The 17693-nt window shown below is 33.4% G+C and overlaps 1 protein-coding gene across 1 annotated transcript in view; it reads right to left on the reverse strand.

The window, feature by feature from the left end:
* Positions 1-17693, reverse strand: part of nrv3 (sodium/potassium-transporting ATPase subunit nervana 3) — a 77099-nt gene that overhangs the window by 14125 nt on the left and 45281 nt on the right. The window contains exons 2-6 of the mRNA XM_017620431.1: positions 13826-13966; positions 11215-11334; positions 8335-8501; positions 8140-8250; positions 5230-5395 (exon numbers count right to left, since the gene is read on the reverse strand). Of these exons, the coding sequence (XP_017475920.1) occupies positions 5230-5395; positions 8140-8250; positions 8335-8501; positions 11215-11334; positions 13826-13966 (705 nt within the window). The remainder of the gene's footprint in view (positions 1-5229; positions 5396-8139; positions 8251-8334; positions 8502-11214; positions 11335-13825; positions 13967-17693) is intronic.

Raw genomic sequence — 17693 nt, forward strand, 5'->3', positions numbered from 1 at the left:
AGTTAAAACCTTGGCATTATTAATTTTCTATGATCGTTTAAGATTAAATTCTTTCTGTGATCAATTTTTCCTGCACCCCTAAACACAAATACACCCCCTGCTTTAAGGGTGCACGCGATCAATTCGGCATAGGGCTCATTCGAAAGGGCACGGTTTAGCCTTTAATTTCTGATATATGCAAAATTTGTACCACGTCAGGGTTCAGCTCTATAATTTTTCGAAAATGGCCAAAAACGCTGTTTTTAGGGGTTTCAACCCCTTTTTTCTCGAAAACGTGACGTGATGGGACATTTTTGACCCCGGATTCGTGTTCAGCACGAAAAATCCGTTCAGAAACACCAGGTCCCGTCTTATTCGCAAAACCCTTGTAGACCAGTGTTATGCGTAGTTCATCTGATAGGAGACGTACTGATTTCATACTATGTATTAACAAGAAGAACGCAACATAGAGGCCAAAAAGTGTAGGAAGTGTAACTATGACGAGGAAACTTTATTAATAATAATGGATAGGCGCTTACAAATACATATGTTAGTGTTTGGTCTCGAGCTTCTCCTCCGATTTGTGGCGTGCGCCTTGATGTTGTCACACAAAGTTTTACGCCGACTCTGAACGGCTATTGTATTTTTATGAGAAGCTGTTTTTCATGGCAGAAACACCGGTGTTAAGAAAAAACCATTTTTCTATATTTTTGCGATGTGCTTTGACCAGGGCTTGAACCCAGGCCCTGCTGAGTGGTAGCGAGCACTGCTAACCGAGGAAGGCAGAGGAAACTATGAAACATATGGTTTGCCAGTGTCCAGCTTATATCATGCAAAGACTCGCCTTACTCGACAAGGTACAGCTGCAGGGCTTACAGTCAGCAATCCACAAAGGACTAAAGTATCTACTAAAATTTGGTAAAGAAACGGTAATGTTCTTCAACATTCGATGAATGCATTGATTCATGGCAACACTATGAACGTTAACTTCGTCTATGTGAGACTCCTTATGAGCATTCAGTATACATATTCTAACTTATCCAAGAAATAAAGCGGGTGTGCCCAAAAGTATGCAACGAGAAAGCCAGAAACACTATGGAGAATGTTCAGGGGCAGGTAATGCCCCTATGGAAATATTGCATATTTTTATACCGGCATGTTATTCAATTTTTTGTTTTTTTTTCATTCAAAATTATAGCATGGATTTCTAGAAATTCACTGCAGATCAATCAGTAAATATTTAAAGTGCTTTAAAAAGGCTAGGAAATGAATGGGAAAAAGCCAATTGATGCCCTCAGAACTGTATGAGCCGAAATATTTACTCAAGATGCAACGTAGTACGAAACAACAGTTAGGCTGCCGTCCTCCATGCAGAACGACACTTATAGTGAAGGCAGAAATGCAAACAAAGTGTAATTGCTACATACTTAATCTTCACTAAATTTTTTTTTTTTAACGGAACTAAAATGCCTGTTGCTTTTGAAATGTTCACCAGGTATACCGGGAAATCCCAATTATAGTATCTGGAAGCTTTGTGGTTTTTATTATTTCTAATTTTGCATTCATGGCTTTCTTTTTTCCATAGCTTTTGTACTGTTTTATGTTTGCGAAGCAACAGCGGTATGCTCCACTTTACGAAATACACTCTGTATCTTCTTTACCCATTCACCGCACCAGAAATGCAAAACAAGTCTTTCAATAATAAAAATGTTAGAGTGCAACAACTACTAAATATATACAGTAAGTGATTGTCGACTTGGTTACAACTTTTGAATGCCTAAGTGGAACATTTGCATGCAAAAGGTCACAGAGGGTTGGTAGCTGAAAGACAGTAGAAAAGGAGTAAAAAAGCTCAGATAAGTTAGCAACGAAAAGCGACAAAAGCAAGATATGGACAACTTGCTGAAAAATTAAAATAAAAATTCGTTTAATGGTGCAGAAATACTTGATCTACATACTTTGTCTCCGTATGTCGAACGATTACGATTACTGCCATCGGATACGCGCATAAATGTAATTGTGCGAATGTGCACATCCAAAATTGTACATAAAATTCAGAATAAGCTGGTTGAGCATACTACCGAGAAGGAAGTGAAAATAAACGATTTATTTAATAACGGTAGGGCTCCATATTGTTTGTGCTGTTTGACATACTTAAAAACAAGCAGAAGTATATTTATAGAATAGAAATGCGGCTTTACTTGCGCGTACATTTATTTGCTTCCAACTCAACTCAATGGAAAGTTTGTGCTAGAAATCTTTCTGAAGAAATATGCAATTACATAAGCAAAAAGACAGCTAGAGAGCATTTGCGCTTATAATACGGAACGGAAAATCAACATCTCGTAATCGCAAACGGAATAAAACTTTGTGAAGGAAAGTTGCAATTATTTAACAAACGAGTTTGCTTTGTTGGAAACTAAAATAAGGTTAATGTAACATTTGTTATTAATTATTAATTTTAAATTAATTTACGTTTTTCTTATTTTATTTTAGTAATTTGGAGTGGTTAGCTTACTTGAGCGTAAGATGACGTAAACATAAATGGATAAAAGAAATAAAAAGAAAAAACAAATAGCTGTGACAGCTTTTAATACTAACTTTTGCAATTTTGAAGAATATTTTCGGCTCTTTAGAAAACCGAAGTAGGCACTTTGTGCCTTTTCCTGTACTCTATCTAAGACTTCATAGCCTTTCTACAGCGAGTAAGGTAATTTTTCCCTCACAGAAAATTTTGTAGGCACACTGTACGTGCACGCATTCATCTTCCATATTGGGATTCCTGCACTTTTTGTTTGCCACTTGGTGCGATCTCCTTTCGGGAGATAGCATTAAGCTTGTGTTTTCTTCTAAACCTTACGGTCCAAGGTTTTTTGCAAAAAATACTACCGATTTAATTTTTCATTTCGCGAATGGGAGGGCGAAAAGTTTGAAAAAGAAAAAGTTGCTTTTTTATATAAAGATGTATAACTTATTTATTTAATTAACACATAGTTGTTGATTTTAAATCCAGGTTGTTCTTTATTTACGAAAAAAATTCATACTATATGTATCTGACATATCGTACGGAATTGTTGATTGGTTTGTTAGTTCTGAAATAACTTCAATCAGCTCAATAAATGCATTGTTTTACTACGAATCACCCGACTTTAAGATACAAACAGCTGCGGAGAAGTTCCTACGACATGTTTTCTATTCGCGATTTAAATCTTGCAGTGTGAAAGTCTACATATTTCCATTCTGTCCCATACAATTCTAATTGAAGATTTTTATTGCAGCAGCGAGGCCGTAGATTCTGGAGGATCCTAAGTCGTTCTACCTAATGTAGGCTTTAACTAGTGAAAGCATCTCTCAGTCTACTCTCTTCAAACTTGTATTTTTTTCTTCTGCTATTAATGTATGTACTCCCACTTCATTGACTAGTGCACCATGAAAATTCATGAAAGGAAGGAGTGCGAAGACCTTTTTATTAATGGAAAGCATTTGCTCAACATTTCGACATCTAAGTGGCGCTGCCAAAACATTTGACACATTTGACGCATTCGTAGAAATATGAGTAGAGCATAAGAAGCTAAGGTGAGCCGGGAGTTAAACTGTGTATAAATAAGTCTCTATACAAGCACTTGTATTTGACTATTTTAAGCATTTATCACAAAATTCACAGTGCGTTGTGGGCGTTGGCGAAACAGCGCCAGAGGCTTCAGCACGTGCAGTTTGGTAGACAGTTTTTTTTTTTTTTTTTATATGAACAAAAAAATGCAAAATGCAAAAGGAAAGTCCAAACACAACAAAAATAAGAACTTTACGATAATCAATAGAAAAAAAAAATACAATTTCGCACAAAAAACTTGGGGTTACATGCACAATAAAATCATGCTAGCTTCGGTGAAATGAGAGTGTGAAGAGATGTAAGCCAAAATAATGTATTCAGCGCTAAAATTTGCCTTAGTAGAGACTCTTCCAAAAAGCTATTATTACTTTCCAGTGTAGTGCAGTATGTATCTGGCAAATGTAGGTAAAAATGGCGTAGACGGGGTTATAATCAGTGCTACGAAATCATTAATGAAATTAATGCAAACCGCTAATGGGCAGATTCTAGGATCTTGGGATGGATGTACACCACAATTGTCCAATCACAGTGGTTAGCGCTGGAGATAATTTTCGAAACTATGTACATACATATATACTAAATTCTTACTTAATATTAAAAATCGACGGCCGAGTGGAGGATCGAACTATCTCCGCAACCAGTTCGAAAACGCCTTATCTCACAAAAAAAAAAATTACAAGAACGCCCTATTTCAGAACTTGTTTGAAGAACGCCCTTTCTCAGAATTCGGTTTAAAAATGCTCTATCTCAACATATTTTCAATATATTTTCAGTTGAGATAAGGCGTTTTTGAACCGAATTCTGAGATAGGGCTTTTGCGAACCGACTGCAGAATTAGGTCGATCTTCCACTTAGCCGTCGAAATGCGAAAGAAACTCAGTTTGTTTATCACGTCACGCTTTCCCGCTTTAACAACTCAATTGATCATCATGAAATTTTTCACACTGATGTCATTTAGTCCAACTTTAAACATAGGAAAGTTTTTATCCTGTAGGGTATGGAGATTTGCAAAAGCAATTTCATACTCATGGAGGAGGACGGCTACCAAAAATGAAATTCAACTAGATCTAAGGGAATTATTTATTTGAAATTTGTATTACAACATGGGTTAAAAAGTTCTTTTCCGTTAAACTATAGTATAAGCTATAAGCTGTTCATTGTGAAAGGATATCACACATCTCAACTTTTCTTCTACCCTATTGAAGTGCTTCATCGCAAAATTGAAACTCAGGAATATTGTGTGATGGCTGTCAGGTTGTTAAAAATATCTACTCGCTAAAACGTTATTGGTATTGTGACAGCTGTCAATTACCACGCAGCAAAAGCACAATCAATGTTGTCATTTTTCAAGCACGCGCATAACCCAACTGCTTGTTTGAGGCATTTTTCACAGCTGCTAGGCCAATTTAGTGTGACTAAAAATAAAAGTATTGCATATAATTTGCCATCATTTTGTTTGGTTTTAAATTAGTGAATGCGTGTTTTTAATGAAAGGTAAATTACACTTGCGAGCTTCACATTATCCTTCCCGTTTGTGCTTGTCGTTGACATTCAAATGGGTTTCATTTTTAGCTCAATTATTATTAAATTAAATAAATAGTTTTATTTGAATACTTAAGTATAAATGGTGTTGTACTCACTTTCAACGGTGAATTGTACGGCAACGATTGGCTGTACATAGCCTTCGATATTTTTGAATGGGAAATAGTAGCCGGGGAAACCCATGCGTGGATAGTAATCACGTGATTTAATATTTTCCACATCAGCAGGATTTTCACCTTCGCACGAGATCCAAACGACATTGGTCTGTAAAGAAAAAAGGGAGAATGAGGGAACAAAAAATGTATTAGGATTAGCAGTAATGCCCATAGTAATAGATAAATATGGTGTAAAAAATAAATAAGCAAGTTTACAGAAATAAGAAAAATTCCCGACCTGCGACATTTTAACATGTCTTCTGATCTAAAATTTTTCGTAATTTCGATCTTCTGCGTAGGACAGTGCCACTGTCCAGCGTAAGATGTGTAGTTGGTAGTGGGCGTTGCAGCGTTCTTTTATTCTTTCTCTGGATGATCGTAGTGAACGACGTCCTGGAGGAGCTCTACAGGAGATTTCGGGTTATCGTCTTCACTGACAACGTGGCATTTATTGTCTGGGGTAAGTTTCTAAGTATACTGAATGATCTCATGCAGGGGTGCTCAAATTTAGCCACCAACTGTGATATTAACAGCCAAATGCCCAGCTTGTCTTCCGCGGCGGCTTTCCACTTGTACTCTCTGTTAGGGTCAAGCATTTTATTGTGAAAGCGGCCTCTCTAAGGCAACTGACTGGCTGTATTTACCATAATAAAGACCATTATATTGGATTGGATCATCGTCTGGTGTAGTTCAGTAGAAAAATCTACATCGATTACGAGATTCGTGCGCGAGCAGAGAGCAGCCCTTTTTGGAATCAGCGGGACTACTTAGGCTGTACTGCTCAACGCTATGCTTATCGTCGTAGCCGTACACATTGTATGTAAGGCTCACGCAGTCTGCTCCTTCATTGGGCAAGAATGATAAATTTTATTTTTCAATCTGCCGTTTGAGAGGCCAGAAATCTATGGTAACTTCGACTTCATATACAAAGTAACTGGTCAGTGCGCACAGCGTACACATTCTTCGAACGGGTATGATATGCATATGTATGCGGAATTCTTCGTTAACTATAGCCCCAGTCTCCAAAATTGTTTCAGGTAAAAAAAAATCGGTACAAATATTCACTTTTAAATGATGAGTGGGTTTTTGATAAATCATTCATCCTCCCTCCATATTAGTTCAGGTAAAAAACTGGTTACCTGAATCAATTTTGTAGAAGATGGATGAATTACCAAAACTTTATTCGCGGTTTTACTTATTATTATATGTACGGTGACTATCCGTTCTGTTTTTTGCAGGGCCGTACTGTTTTTCAAAGGTCGGTCCTGCGTAGTTTTTCAAACCTGAAAAACCTGAAAATGTACTGATTTTTTCCAAATGTCCTGCATTTGTCCCGCATTTTATTCGTTATTTTAAAATTATCGGACAATGGATGGATTTTTTCAAAAAAGTGTTTTTTGTTACTTTTCTTAGCTTTTCTTCAATATCTCATGAAAAAATCTCCAAATTAACGTAAGCGACTTACAGCTCGAAGGGTATTGATGTGCCTCTTACCAAAATATATAACTTGTGGCGACTTCAATGAAAATTATTAGTGCTACAGGCGAAAAAATGAGATTTTCAATCAAATACGCAGATTCATTTGATTATTATTTTTTCATTATTTAAAACATTCGTAAATTTTGAGCCAAAGATAATGAAAATCGGATCAGAAATGTAAATGCTATGGAGCGCAATCTGCACAAATTATTTTTTTTGTAAAGGGCACTTTGTAACTCGTCGTTTACGTCGATTCATGATGTCGAATTTTGACAAATAACTGCGAAAAGTACTAAAAAAACAAAAAAAAGGGGGGTATTGTTTTCGTTTTGAGCGACTCAAGATTTGCCTATAAAATAATCTTTTAAAGATTTTAACTTCTCGTGTAAGCTATTGTAATTATAATATGTTTTACTATACTTTTATAAATATTCATGTAAAAAAAGATTAATATCAATGAAGAAAACGTGATTCATTTTTAAAGTTTAAAATGTGTTAAGAATTTAGAATCATAAATACTCTTTTGATATTTTTATACTACGTAAATATATGTAGGCATACTTTTGAAAAATTGTCCTTCATTTTGAATCCATATTTATGGTCACCGTAATTATATGGGCAATCAGTGGCCCCAAAAACCGCTAGTAACAAATTTCGAGTGAATCCAATAATTTTTCAAAACTTCGTCCGCCATATTTCAAAAAACGCCAGTCATCATTTAAAAGTTAATATTTTAACGTATTTTCAAGACTGAACCAATTTCGGAGAGACGGAGGCTTAGCTGACGAAGAATGTCTTAGGTATATGGAAAATTGAAGCAAATTTTGAGCTGAATGAATTATTTATTTATTATTATTATTATTATTAAAAACAAAATATTCTTAAAATTTAGTGGGCATAAAAGGGTTCAATTTGGGACCTTGCGGAATTTTTATTTATATTTTTTATTTATTTTTTTTTTTATTCTTGACTATCGATTTTTTGAATTTTTAAAATTTTCCGTTCATGTTTCGAAAGTTTTCAATCGCGTTTGACTTTAGTAAGCGTTTTGCTTTTACTACGAATGGAAATAATGTTAGCAAATATAAAAATGTGGTTGAAGGACTTGCCACTTAGCAAAAATATACAAATGTTAAATAAAAATTTTTGCGATCAGAAAAGATGTGAAACAACGTTCAAAAATGATGCAAAAAATTTCAAGTAAAACATTTTTAGCCATGAAAACTAATAGATTTGTTTATTTCCCTGGCCAACAAATGTTATTTTTCGCGTTTTGTTGAACCACTTATCACCAGTATAAACCATTCTTAGTTTCTGCGCCATTTGCTTTTTGTTTTTGTTTCAAAATTCATATGATTCATACAAAACTCTTACCTGATTTGGCCGCAAGCTTTCCTTTTCTGTAATATGATTTTTCAGTTCGACAGGCATGTGGTCTGGCAGAGATTTCGAAGAGTTGTACAGAGCCGGTTCCCAGTTATAAATCTGCAAAATAAAGAGAGGGAGAGAAAAAAAAAACAAACGTTTAAAAACCCACTAAATTTTTAATTAATAGTGGCAACATTTTACCTTGTTCAACTTGAGGAATATGCATGGCCTGGCCTGATGATAACCGAAATTGTTCTCCTTTGTGCATGGAGCAAAAGCATTTGGATCAAAAGCGCATACCTTGCCCTGTGTTGGTGGATTTTCAAATGAACAATTCATTTGATTATGCTTGGGTAGATTTTCATAGGCTGTGAGTGAGCAGACAAAGGCAGTATTTAGATTAGTACAAAAGTTAGAAGAAATAGAAGAAAATAGGCGCCTACGAATTAGCAAAGGAAAATAGCAGTTAAAATACATAAATTTACTACTTTCAGGGTGGAAATAAATTGTTACTTCGTTACTTGAAACTAATATTGGCACTAATTATACCAAGATTTTTAAATTCTGGCTTTTAAATTCAGTTTTTAGCTAGCAATACAGGCGCAAAATCTAGCGAAACTATTTCGTTGCAAAGTATTAAGTAGCCAGCTGCGGCCTAGCCATTCTTAGTGGGTAGCTTTTGAAATTTTTTTAATTGTGTATTCTTTTTTTCAAGTTTTTTTTTTCTACTACACACACTTACTTTTAGGCACCGCTAAATATTATGCCAGATTCACCATTAGGACCACATAAATATAAATTAAAAATGTTTAATATTAAATAAAAGTAAATAATATTGAGTTCGTCATTAAATAAAAAAAAAAACTGGCTGCACTTAGTTACATATCCTTAACTTAATGTAGAATGTAGTATGTAGAATAGCCCTATCTAACATTTTTGTTTCTTTACGGAGTGCTGAAAAAACTCGATAGAAAATTAAGTCCTTTGGCTGTATTTCTTGTAAACGGTGTTTTTATGAAAGAGTGTAACAAATTTTGTGCTGTAGCTATGATTTTTAAATCTCAACATGTTTTTTAGTGAGTAATTGGCAGACTTTTGTACAATACTGAATTTGAAAAGAAAATGAGTTAGGGCCTTTTTATGGTATATTAAGGTAACGGTATGTTAATTAGTTTGAAACAAGTTAGGGTAGGGCTGTCTTCGGTTTCATACTGTTTATGAGAATAACGTTTAAAATTTAACATTAATCTATGATTTCATGAACTACTTAAAACGAATAAAAAGAAAAAATCAACGAAAATTTAATTGTAAAAAGAAATAAAATGAAAATGAAGCAAAATAAATAAAAATCATCTTTAACAATTAAATGAAGTTAAAATTCAATTTTTGCTTGTTAAAATAATAAAATCTAAATATTAAAATCAAAAGAGAAGAAAATATTGTTTAAAAATTAAATATTAAAAAAAGTATTTTTTATTTCTAAAACCAAATCTAGGAACTAAAAGAAAATTAAATGAATAAATAGAAGAAATAAAATAAGAACCTAAAATTAATGAAATAAAAATATATATATTTTTTCTTTTTGAAACAGTAAAATGTAAAAAATTAAAAGCAAATGACGTTAACGAAAGAAATGTAAACTAAATTAAAAAAGAAAAAAATAATTTAATTAATCTTCTAAAGTTAAATGAAATTTAAAAAAAATGGTTTCTTCTTCAAACAATAAGATCTAAAAATGAAAAGAAAACTAAACATAAAACGAAAAAATGTAGTTGAAAAAAATTTAAAATAAAAATTAAATTAAGTTGAAAATAAAACTTTTTCTTTAAACAATAACATCTAAACAATACAAGGAAATGAAATTGAGAAGGAAGAAAATACATATAACAGAATACATATAATCAAATGAAATCCAAAATATAATTTCTTTTTTTAAAACAATAAAATATAAACAATAAAAAAAAAATTAAAAAAGAAAAAATTTAAATAAGAAAACAAAAAAAAATAANTAATAAAAAAAATTAAAAAAGAAAAAATTTAAATAAGAAAACAAAAAAAAATAATACGCTGCGTGATTCTCGGACTCGCATCTTAAGAATGGCACGCCTGTGCTTTGCTCACTCAGCCATTGCGACTATCGGGGCGACGCCTTGCCAAAGGATATACAGGTACTTTTTCTCAAAAAAACTTTTCACCACAATTGGTGAGGTTTTATTCTAAGACTTTTGTGCTAGAATAACAAAAATCTTTCGAATTACCCATCTGTCTCACATTTGTATTTTTATTACCTTTGCCAAAATTGCCCAGTAAATGATATCACAAAATCACTTATCGATCTTCATCTTTCTATCGGCTTTAGTTGTGCAAATCTCAAAATTCAAAATAAAATCTCATATCACAACAATCACTTGTGCGAAAGCTACAAATAAGTATGTACATTAGGGAGCCTCTGCAAAAAAGTTGCCGTTTTTCCACTGGGATTGTAAAATTTATATTTAAAAAATATAAAAAATAAGTAAAAATATTAAGATCTAAATTTGATTATTTTGATTCCGTTGCAAAGATTTTAAAACATTTTTACGCAGAAAAAACTTAAACTCATCTATCATTTTTTGGGAGAAATATTTTTGAAAACTACTTTCATTTATAAAACAAAACTCGGTTTGAAAATACCACCAAAAATTGTGCTCAAGTAGATCTCAATATTTTTATGAAATATTTTGGCGGAGGCCTAAAAAATAATAGATTTTTTAGTTTCGATGGAAAACAGTATCGATTCTATTTTTTTTTTTTTTTTTTTTGTATAGTGAGTGATGCATCCGAATGTACACATATGTTGTGGTGTTCCGGATCTGGTCAGTACCGACAAATGGTTAACACCTTATAAAAAAAATAAACAAACATTTTCTAGCCTTTGACGCAGATGACGACACATTCTAACATAGAAGTTAACAAATAGACACAGCTATTTTTTAATTCCAAAACATCGACACACAAATTCAAGAATATTGATTGTCCGTTGTTTGTTCAACACATTTAGTGCTTCACATTGAGTTAAATATAAATTTTACTTATACTCACATTGAAGGAATGTTGCAGTTTCATCGACCCAGTATTTATAATTTTCGGGTCTCGATTTCTCATACCAGATTAAAGTACTCTCAACATTTGCCTCTGGGGGCATTGGTCGAAAGCCGAGACCTGTAAGCAAAGAAAATAGAAAGTTTTTAATAACCCAGTAATGTACAAGTAGACTTTGTAATTAATTCACTAAGACTTCAAAGGAAACCCGATTATACGAATTAAATTTTAATTCAATTGAGCGTAGTTTCAACAGAAAAAAAAATCTAGTCATGTTACGTATACGCCCCACACACCAGCACATTGAGTAAATAAAAGCGCCCGCACAAAAACAATTAATAGCAGGCAACAAATTAGAATCATCAATTTATATGATTAAAGCAAAGTCAATTACAAAGCAGCGATGAATTTCAGAAGGCGCATAAATTATATCCATCCTTGTAATTAAAGTCACTTACATATAAATAAATGCAAGCGGTGGCCGAGTACTTCAATCGCCACCGCCATTCTTACATATTTAGGAACCTAATAAAGATTCAATATACGCGGCCAAATATTGTAAGAGAACACGCGCTTGCCACATGCTGTGGCAGTAAGAAAAAACTAAGTAGCGGCTAAATGAAATTGCTGCCGCTAAAATTGAAAAGAACACGCGCCAATGCTTATTCAGTTAAGCATACGACGTGTTGACCTATAGCAAAATTCTATATGAGAATTACAATTTATTTTGGCTTTTACATATGTATGTACATATATCCGTATCTGTGTATGTGCATGAATTTAAATAATCAAAAGCTAAAAGCAGCGGAACAAACATATTTTAGATTCTAGATGCAGCAGGGGGTGCGTGACATTACATAAATTAAATGCGTCAAATAATACTTATGTATATAATATTATTTTTGCTGGGATATTTTATTGACATGTGAATTACGGAAATTAAAAATACATATGGCTCGGTTCCTGTCAGTCGCATAGCTGCCAAAAGAAAAAAGTTACAAGTTCTTTTCGANGTATATAATATTATTTTTGCTGGGATATTTTATTGACATGTGAATTACGGAAATTAAAAATACATATGGCTCGGTCCCTGTCAGTCGCATAGCTGCCAAAAGAAAAAAGTTACAAGTTCTTTTCGAAAGTTATGCAAAGCTCTAAATATGAAAATTTCGGAAGTTTATTTTTTGAATATGTCAAAAACTGTTCTACATGGTTACAAAATTGATTAATGGCCTGAAATTAACAAAATCGTAAAACCGAAAACTTAAAAAATTATTTTTGGCAAATTTTTTATACAAAATTTCCAACTGATCTTAAAAGATCTTTAAATTTTCAAGCAGGTGTGTTTTAAAGATATAAACTTTCGAACTAAGAAAAAAAATTTATACAAACCCTTAATAAAGTTGCGTTACATTGTTTCATTTAATTTAAATAAATTATTTATTTCGAGTTTGCAAACTTTTTTTTATTTCAAAAATTCATAGCAACAAAATACCTTTTCAAGTCAAGAGTTTATGAGTTTCTGAGGNATTACATTGTTTCATTTAATTTAAATAAATTATTTATTTCGAGTTTGCAAACTTTTTTTTATTTCAAAACGTCATAGCAACAAAATACCTTTTCAAGTCAAGAGTTTATGAGTTTCTGAGGCTATAATTTTCTAGTCGGTCTGGTTCAGGGGATAGCGTTTACCCATTCCCAAGGCAGTCGGCTCTACATGCTCGAATTTTACCCGGCAAATGAAGGTTAAGATCGGTGAAAACCATTAAGTGTGAAATGCAAAATTTCTCGAACTTATTTTGCCTTACTGATTTCTAAATTAAAGCTANTAGTCGGCTCTACATCGGTGAAACCATTAAGTGTGAAAGGCAAAATTTCTCGAACTTATTTTGCCTTACTGATTTCTAAATTAAAGCTATGTATATATATTTTTAGCAGTCCAGCTGTAACGACTCCAGCAACTTGATTCTCTCAATATCTTCTCCTTTCGTTGTCGTTATTGATCAGTTATGTTTTTGCTGTGGAAGGTGTATACATGTAGCGTGGGCGGAGAAATGCTGATGGTGATGTAAAAATTACCACTCCTNATGTATATATATTTTTAGCAGTCCAGCTGTAACGACTCCAGCAACTTGATTCTCTCAATATCTTCTCCTTTCGTTGTCGTTATTGATCAGTTATGTTTTTGCTGTGGAAGGTGTATACATGTAGCGTGGGCGGAGAAATGCTGATGGTGATGTAAAAATTACCACTCCTCAACGTTTATGCAATTTTTTCTTTCAAGGAAGGTTGACCTGTATATTTTACAATCACATTTTTTTTAATATGATTTCCAGTATCTAGTGGAAAGTTGTTGATTTTAAAAGAAAAAATAAAATTTTTTATTTACTTTAACTTAAAAATCTAGTAGCTTAGTTTAAAAGAAAAAATTATTATAAAATGGCCAATTTGTATTCAAATTTCTAACTAAAATTCGAAGGGGTAAAATTTACCACCACGTCACAGACTACGTCCAAAAAATACACCTCCATAGTTAAAGATTAGTATCTATAATTCTTTAGAACATAAATATATATTTCCATCTTTAAATATGCTTCGATGACTCACTCACCTGGATTCGAACCAATTAACCCATCGCTCATTGTCCACTTGGGTTTATCCACCTGAAGTGTTTGATAAAACACAGCCAACATGGCAGCGAAGAATCCAGTTAACGCCGCATAAAAAATAATGTAGAAAAATAAAATTTTTGCTGCAATGAAAAGAATATGAAAAAGGAAATTAGTTTAAGTTTTCAACTCACTTTAATTAGCTCTACAATTTCATAGTAATATAAAATGATATAATTTATAATACTTAACGTCAAATTACAATTCATACAAGTATATGCATATATATATATAATTAAAAATAATGTATTCTTCTACCATTTAAAAAGTTCATAAAAGTTAATATTTGGTTATAGACATTTACGATTTTTTTGCCACCTACTCAATTATGGAAGCAAAATTCGAAAAAGTCACTAGTTGCACATACTGTTCCATTTAATGGTAACCAACTCTGTCAAGTACTTATTTGTAATACTGAGTATGCTTAATACCGGGGACAGACATCTGGTATTTCTTCGAGGTATTTCCAAAATACCATATATGTATCTGTCACCAAATATTATAATATTCTTCAAAATACTACGTGAGCAACCTAGTATTTTTTGTAGAAAGAATACAACTTTCCGAAGGTTGTAATTTTGTGGTATTCTAATTGTGAATGGGAATTTCGCACTGAACATACCTAGAAATGACAGCTGCTCATTTATCAAAGAATCATTGAAATTTTCGCGCGATCTAAACCAAAAACTTATACCGCAAATATTGATGCAATTTATAAGCAATTTTTGCATTATTTTTACATTTTAATGTTTATGTGTTGTTCTTTAGAAACGTTTGATTTGACACTGGAATATTAAGTTAATGCCTGTAACTATGGTAGTATTTTAAATACCACAATAAGTTTACCAGAATGCAAATACCAGATGTATGTCCCCGGTATAACATAGCGAAAGTCCCGATATTTTAGAATTTTTTTATATANTAGATATACAATTTTTCGTTATAATTCTTCCATTTAAGTAGCTAGGAATATGAAATTTGGCACTATTGTCACTCATTATCAAAAGAATAGTTTCAGTGAAAATGGCGAAGAACGGGTCGCTATAACCTATAGCCTCCATACAACAAATTGTTCAGATTCGAGATTCTTTGTTATAACTACTCCATATATGCAGCTAGAAACATGAAATTTCTCAATATTTTCACTAATTACCAACAGAAAGTTTACAGTAAAATAAACAAAGATCGGGTCACTGTAACCTATTTATATCCTCCATACAACTGATTATTCAGATATGGGGTTCTACTGTAAAAGTCCTTTATTTGGACTGCTAAAACAGTTAAATTTCGTAAGCTATTCTATAAATAATAATACAAAGTCTACTGAGAAAATCGTCAAAATCTGTGCTGTATAAGCTTTAGCTCTTATCTAAACCCATTAAATTGTGTTTCCGGTTTACATACCGATCACACAGCAGTGAAAATCACTTAGATTGGTGCTCTCTGATTATTTAGATATGGTTTTTTTTCATATATGTATCTCCTCTATCTATGTATTCTGTAAATATTTAAATTTTTTCAATTGCAGTAACCTATTAAAGTAAAACTTTCAGATGTTCATGAAAGGTACGAAGCAAGGCGTATTTAACAGGTGATAGCAGCACCCTTTTATTTTCCTTCGCCTCCCGGCTTCGTATGTCAAATGGCTGCTGTTGATTGGTTGGAGCAGTTGATTGTTTATTGTTTTTCGTTCTCTTTCACATCATTCCTATGAAATTTTTGACAGTCCTCGCCGCAAAAGCAAAAACAAAATACATGTACATTTTGTTGTTGGCGTACCGATACCACCTTATTGAATACGTCTTGGTACGAAGGCTTCGGCTACTCTTACTTGTTTTTTTTTTTTTTTTAATAAAAAATGGTAAAAATGCCGCTTCTGTTATTTTCGCGGTTAGTGCTCGATGAATATAAATATTAAATCATTAAAAAGTCCGGGCGAATTGCGATAATATTCCGAAAACATGAAAAAATACTCGAGTACCGAAAATTCATAAAAAAGGCAAAAGTTGCGAAGATGTTCAAAAAAAAAAGCCAATAACTCTAAAAGTATCCCAAAATCCGAAAGAGTGCAGTTCCGGAGTCAAAGTTTTTGTCAAAGTCATCAGTTTTGAAACGTTCCTTCGAATTTCGAAAATTGAATGTGAAATTAGAGAGCGTGGCCTATAGAAGTGAGATAAAGTTTTATATTCTGAAGTTGGAAACTGAACCATGCAAGACTTCAGTCCACTCAGCAACGGCTGGACGGATTTAGTTGAAATTTGGTATGCGGGCCGCTTATAACTGTTACTCACATTAAGAATATATTTCAGGTTTTTGAAGAGGATTTTCATCTTTTTAAAATGTTAAATTCAATTTCAAATATGGGTAATAAAGTAGTTTAACTTCGCCGCGTCTGGGACTCGCACAGAATTTCTTTCTTTATGACTCTTTTTATGTTTTCATTATTTTTATACTGTTTTGCAATTGAGAGCAATAGTACCTTTTTACTTTATTTGTGCTTTTCTTTATTTTTTTTTTTAAAGCTTATATCTATTATAACATATCTATATGTGGCTGTTTACTACTGTTAACTGTTATTTTAAAAACCAATTTTAGAGTAATTGCCAGTTGACTTTACTGCCATGTTTTATTTACCGCCCTCCAATTGCACTTAGGCCTCCTTGCCTGCGCACGATTACACGTCTAGCGTTTCCACTTCGTCCACTATTTCCTCCAACACTTACACCATTTCGAAGGCGACCATTTCCATTTCCAAGGCGACCATTTCCATTTCCAAAGCGACCATTTCCATTTCCAAGGCGACCATTTCCATTTCCAAGGCGACCATTTCCATTTCCAAGGCGACCATTTCCATTTCCAAGGCGGCTATTTCCATTTGCAACGCGGATATTTCCACGTACTACCCCATTTCCAAATCGGCCACTCACTCCAAGTCCTACGCTGTTTGCAAGCGCTTGCCTGCGTACAACTACACGTCTACTAAGTCCATTTCCATTTCCATTTCGTAACTGGTAGGACAATGACACAAAGGCCAATAGCGAGAACAGCATTAAAAGACGCATGCTGATTCTTTATTTATTTGATGAAAGTTTATTATAAAGATGGTCCAGCGCAACCATGTACTCAGACTCAGTGTAAGCACAGCTCTGCTGAAATTGCGCAAATGTGGAACTTTTATAGTGGAACATTTATTTACCTTTTCAAATGTGACTTTTGAACAGTGTTTGTATGTATTGTAAATTGAAGTTTCCCTGCAAAAAATTGTGCGACTAATCTCTAAAGAGAGTATTCCGAGATTCCTCTCAATCGGGTACAATTGGGCATTAATTAGTCGCAACTAGTCTGATACGGGTACTATTGGAGGTCAATTAGTCTCGACTCATCCCTTGCGGGTATAATTGGAGATCAATTGGTCCCCGACTCATCCTTAACGGGTACTTTTTAACGATTTAATGATATGTGCGCACTTAGTCGATGAAATTTCATGTCTGGCGTTGGCACACAGAGAGAGTATTCGCCTAACAAAACTGAGCACCCCGGTTCGAATCGCGGCTGGCGCAAATTTTTATTTTTATTTTTTAAAAGTGACTAGTCGCTTTTTATACCCGTTCGGGTATAAAGGTGAACAATTAGTCTCTTCATAGGACATGCTCGAACAAAAGCCATCTGTTCATTCCATATAAAGAGATCAAAAGTGGTATTAGTCGCATGCTCCTTTGCGATTGATCCCGGAGTCATCCCGGATTAGTCCCATTTTTTGCAGGGTTATTACATAAAGTTGAGCAAATTTTTAGGTGCAATGTTTTTTTT

The sequence above is a fragment of the Rhagoletis zephyria genome, unplaced genomic scaffold (assembly GCF_001687245.7).
Source record: "Rhagoletis zephyria isolate East Lansing unplaced genomic scaffold, Rhagoletis_zephyria_1.1 Rzeph_scaffold_02157, whole genome shotgun sequence".
NCBI classification, from domain to species: Eukaryota; Metazoa; Arthropoda; class Insecta; order Diptera; family Tephritidae; genus Rhagoletis; species Rhagoletis zephyria.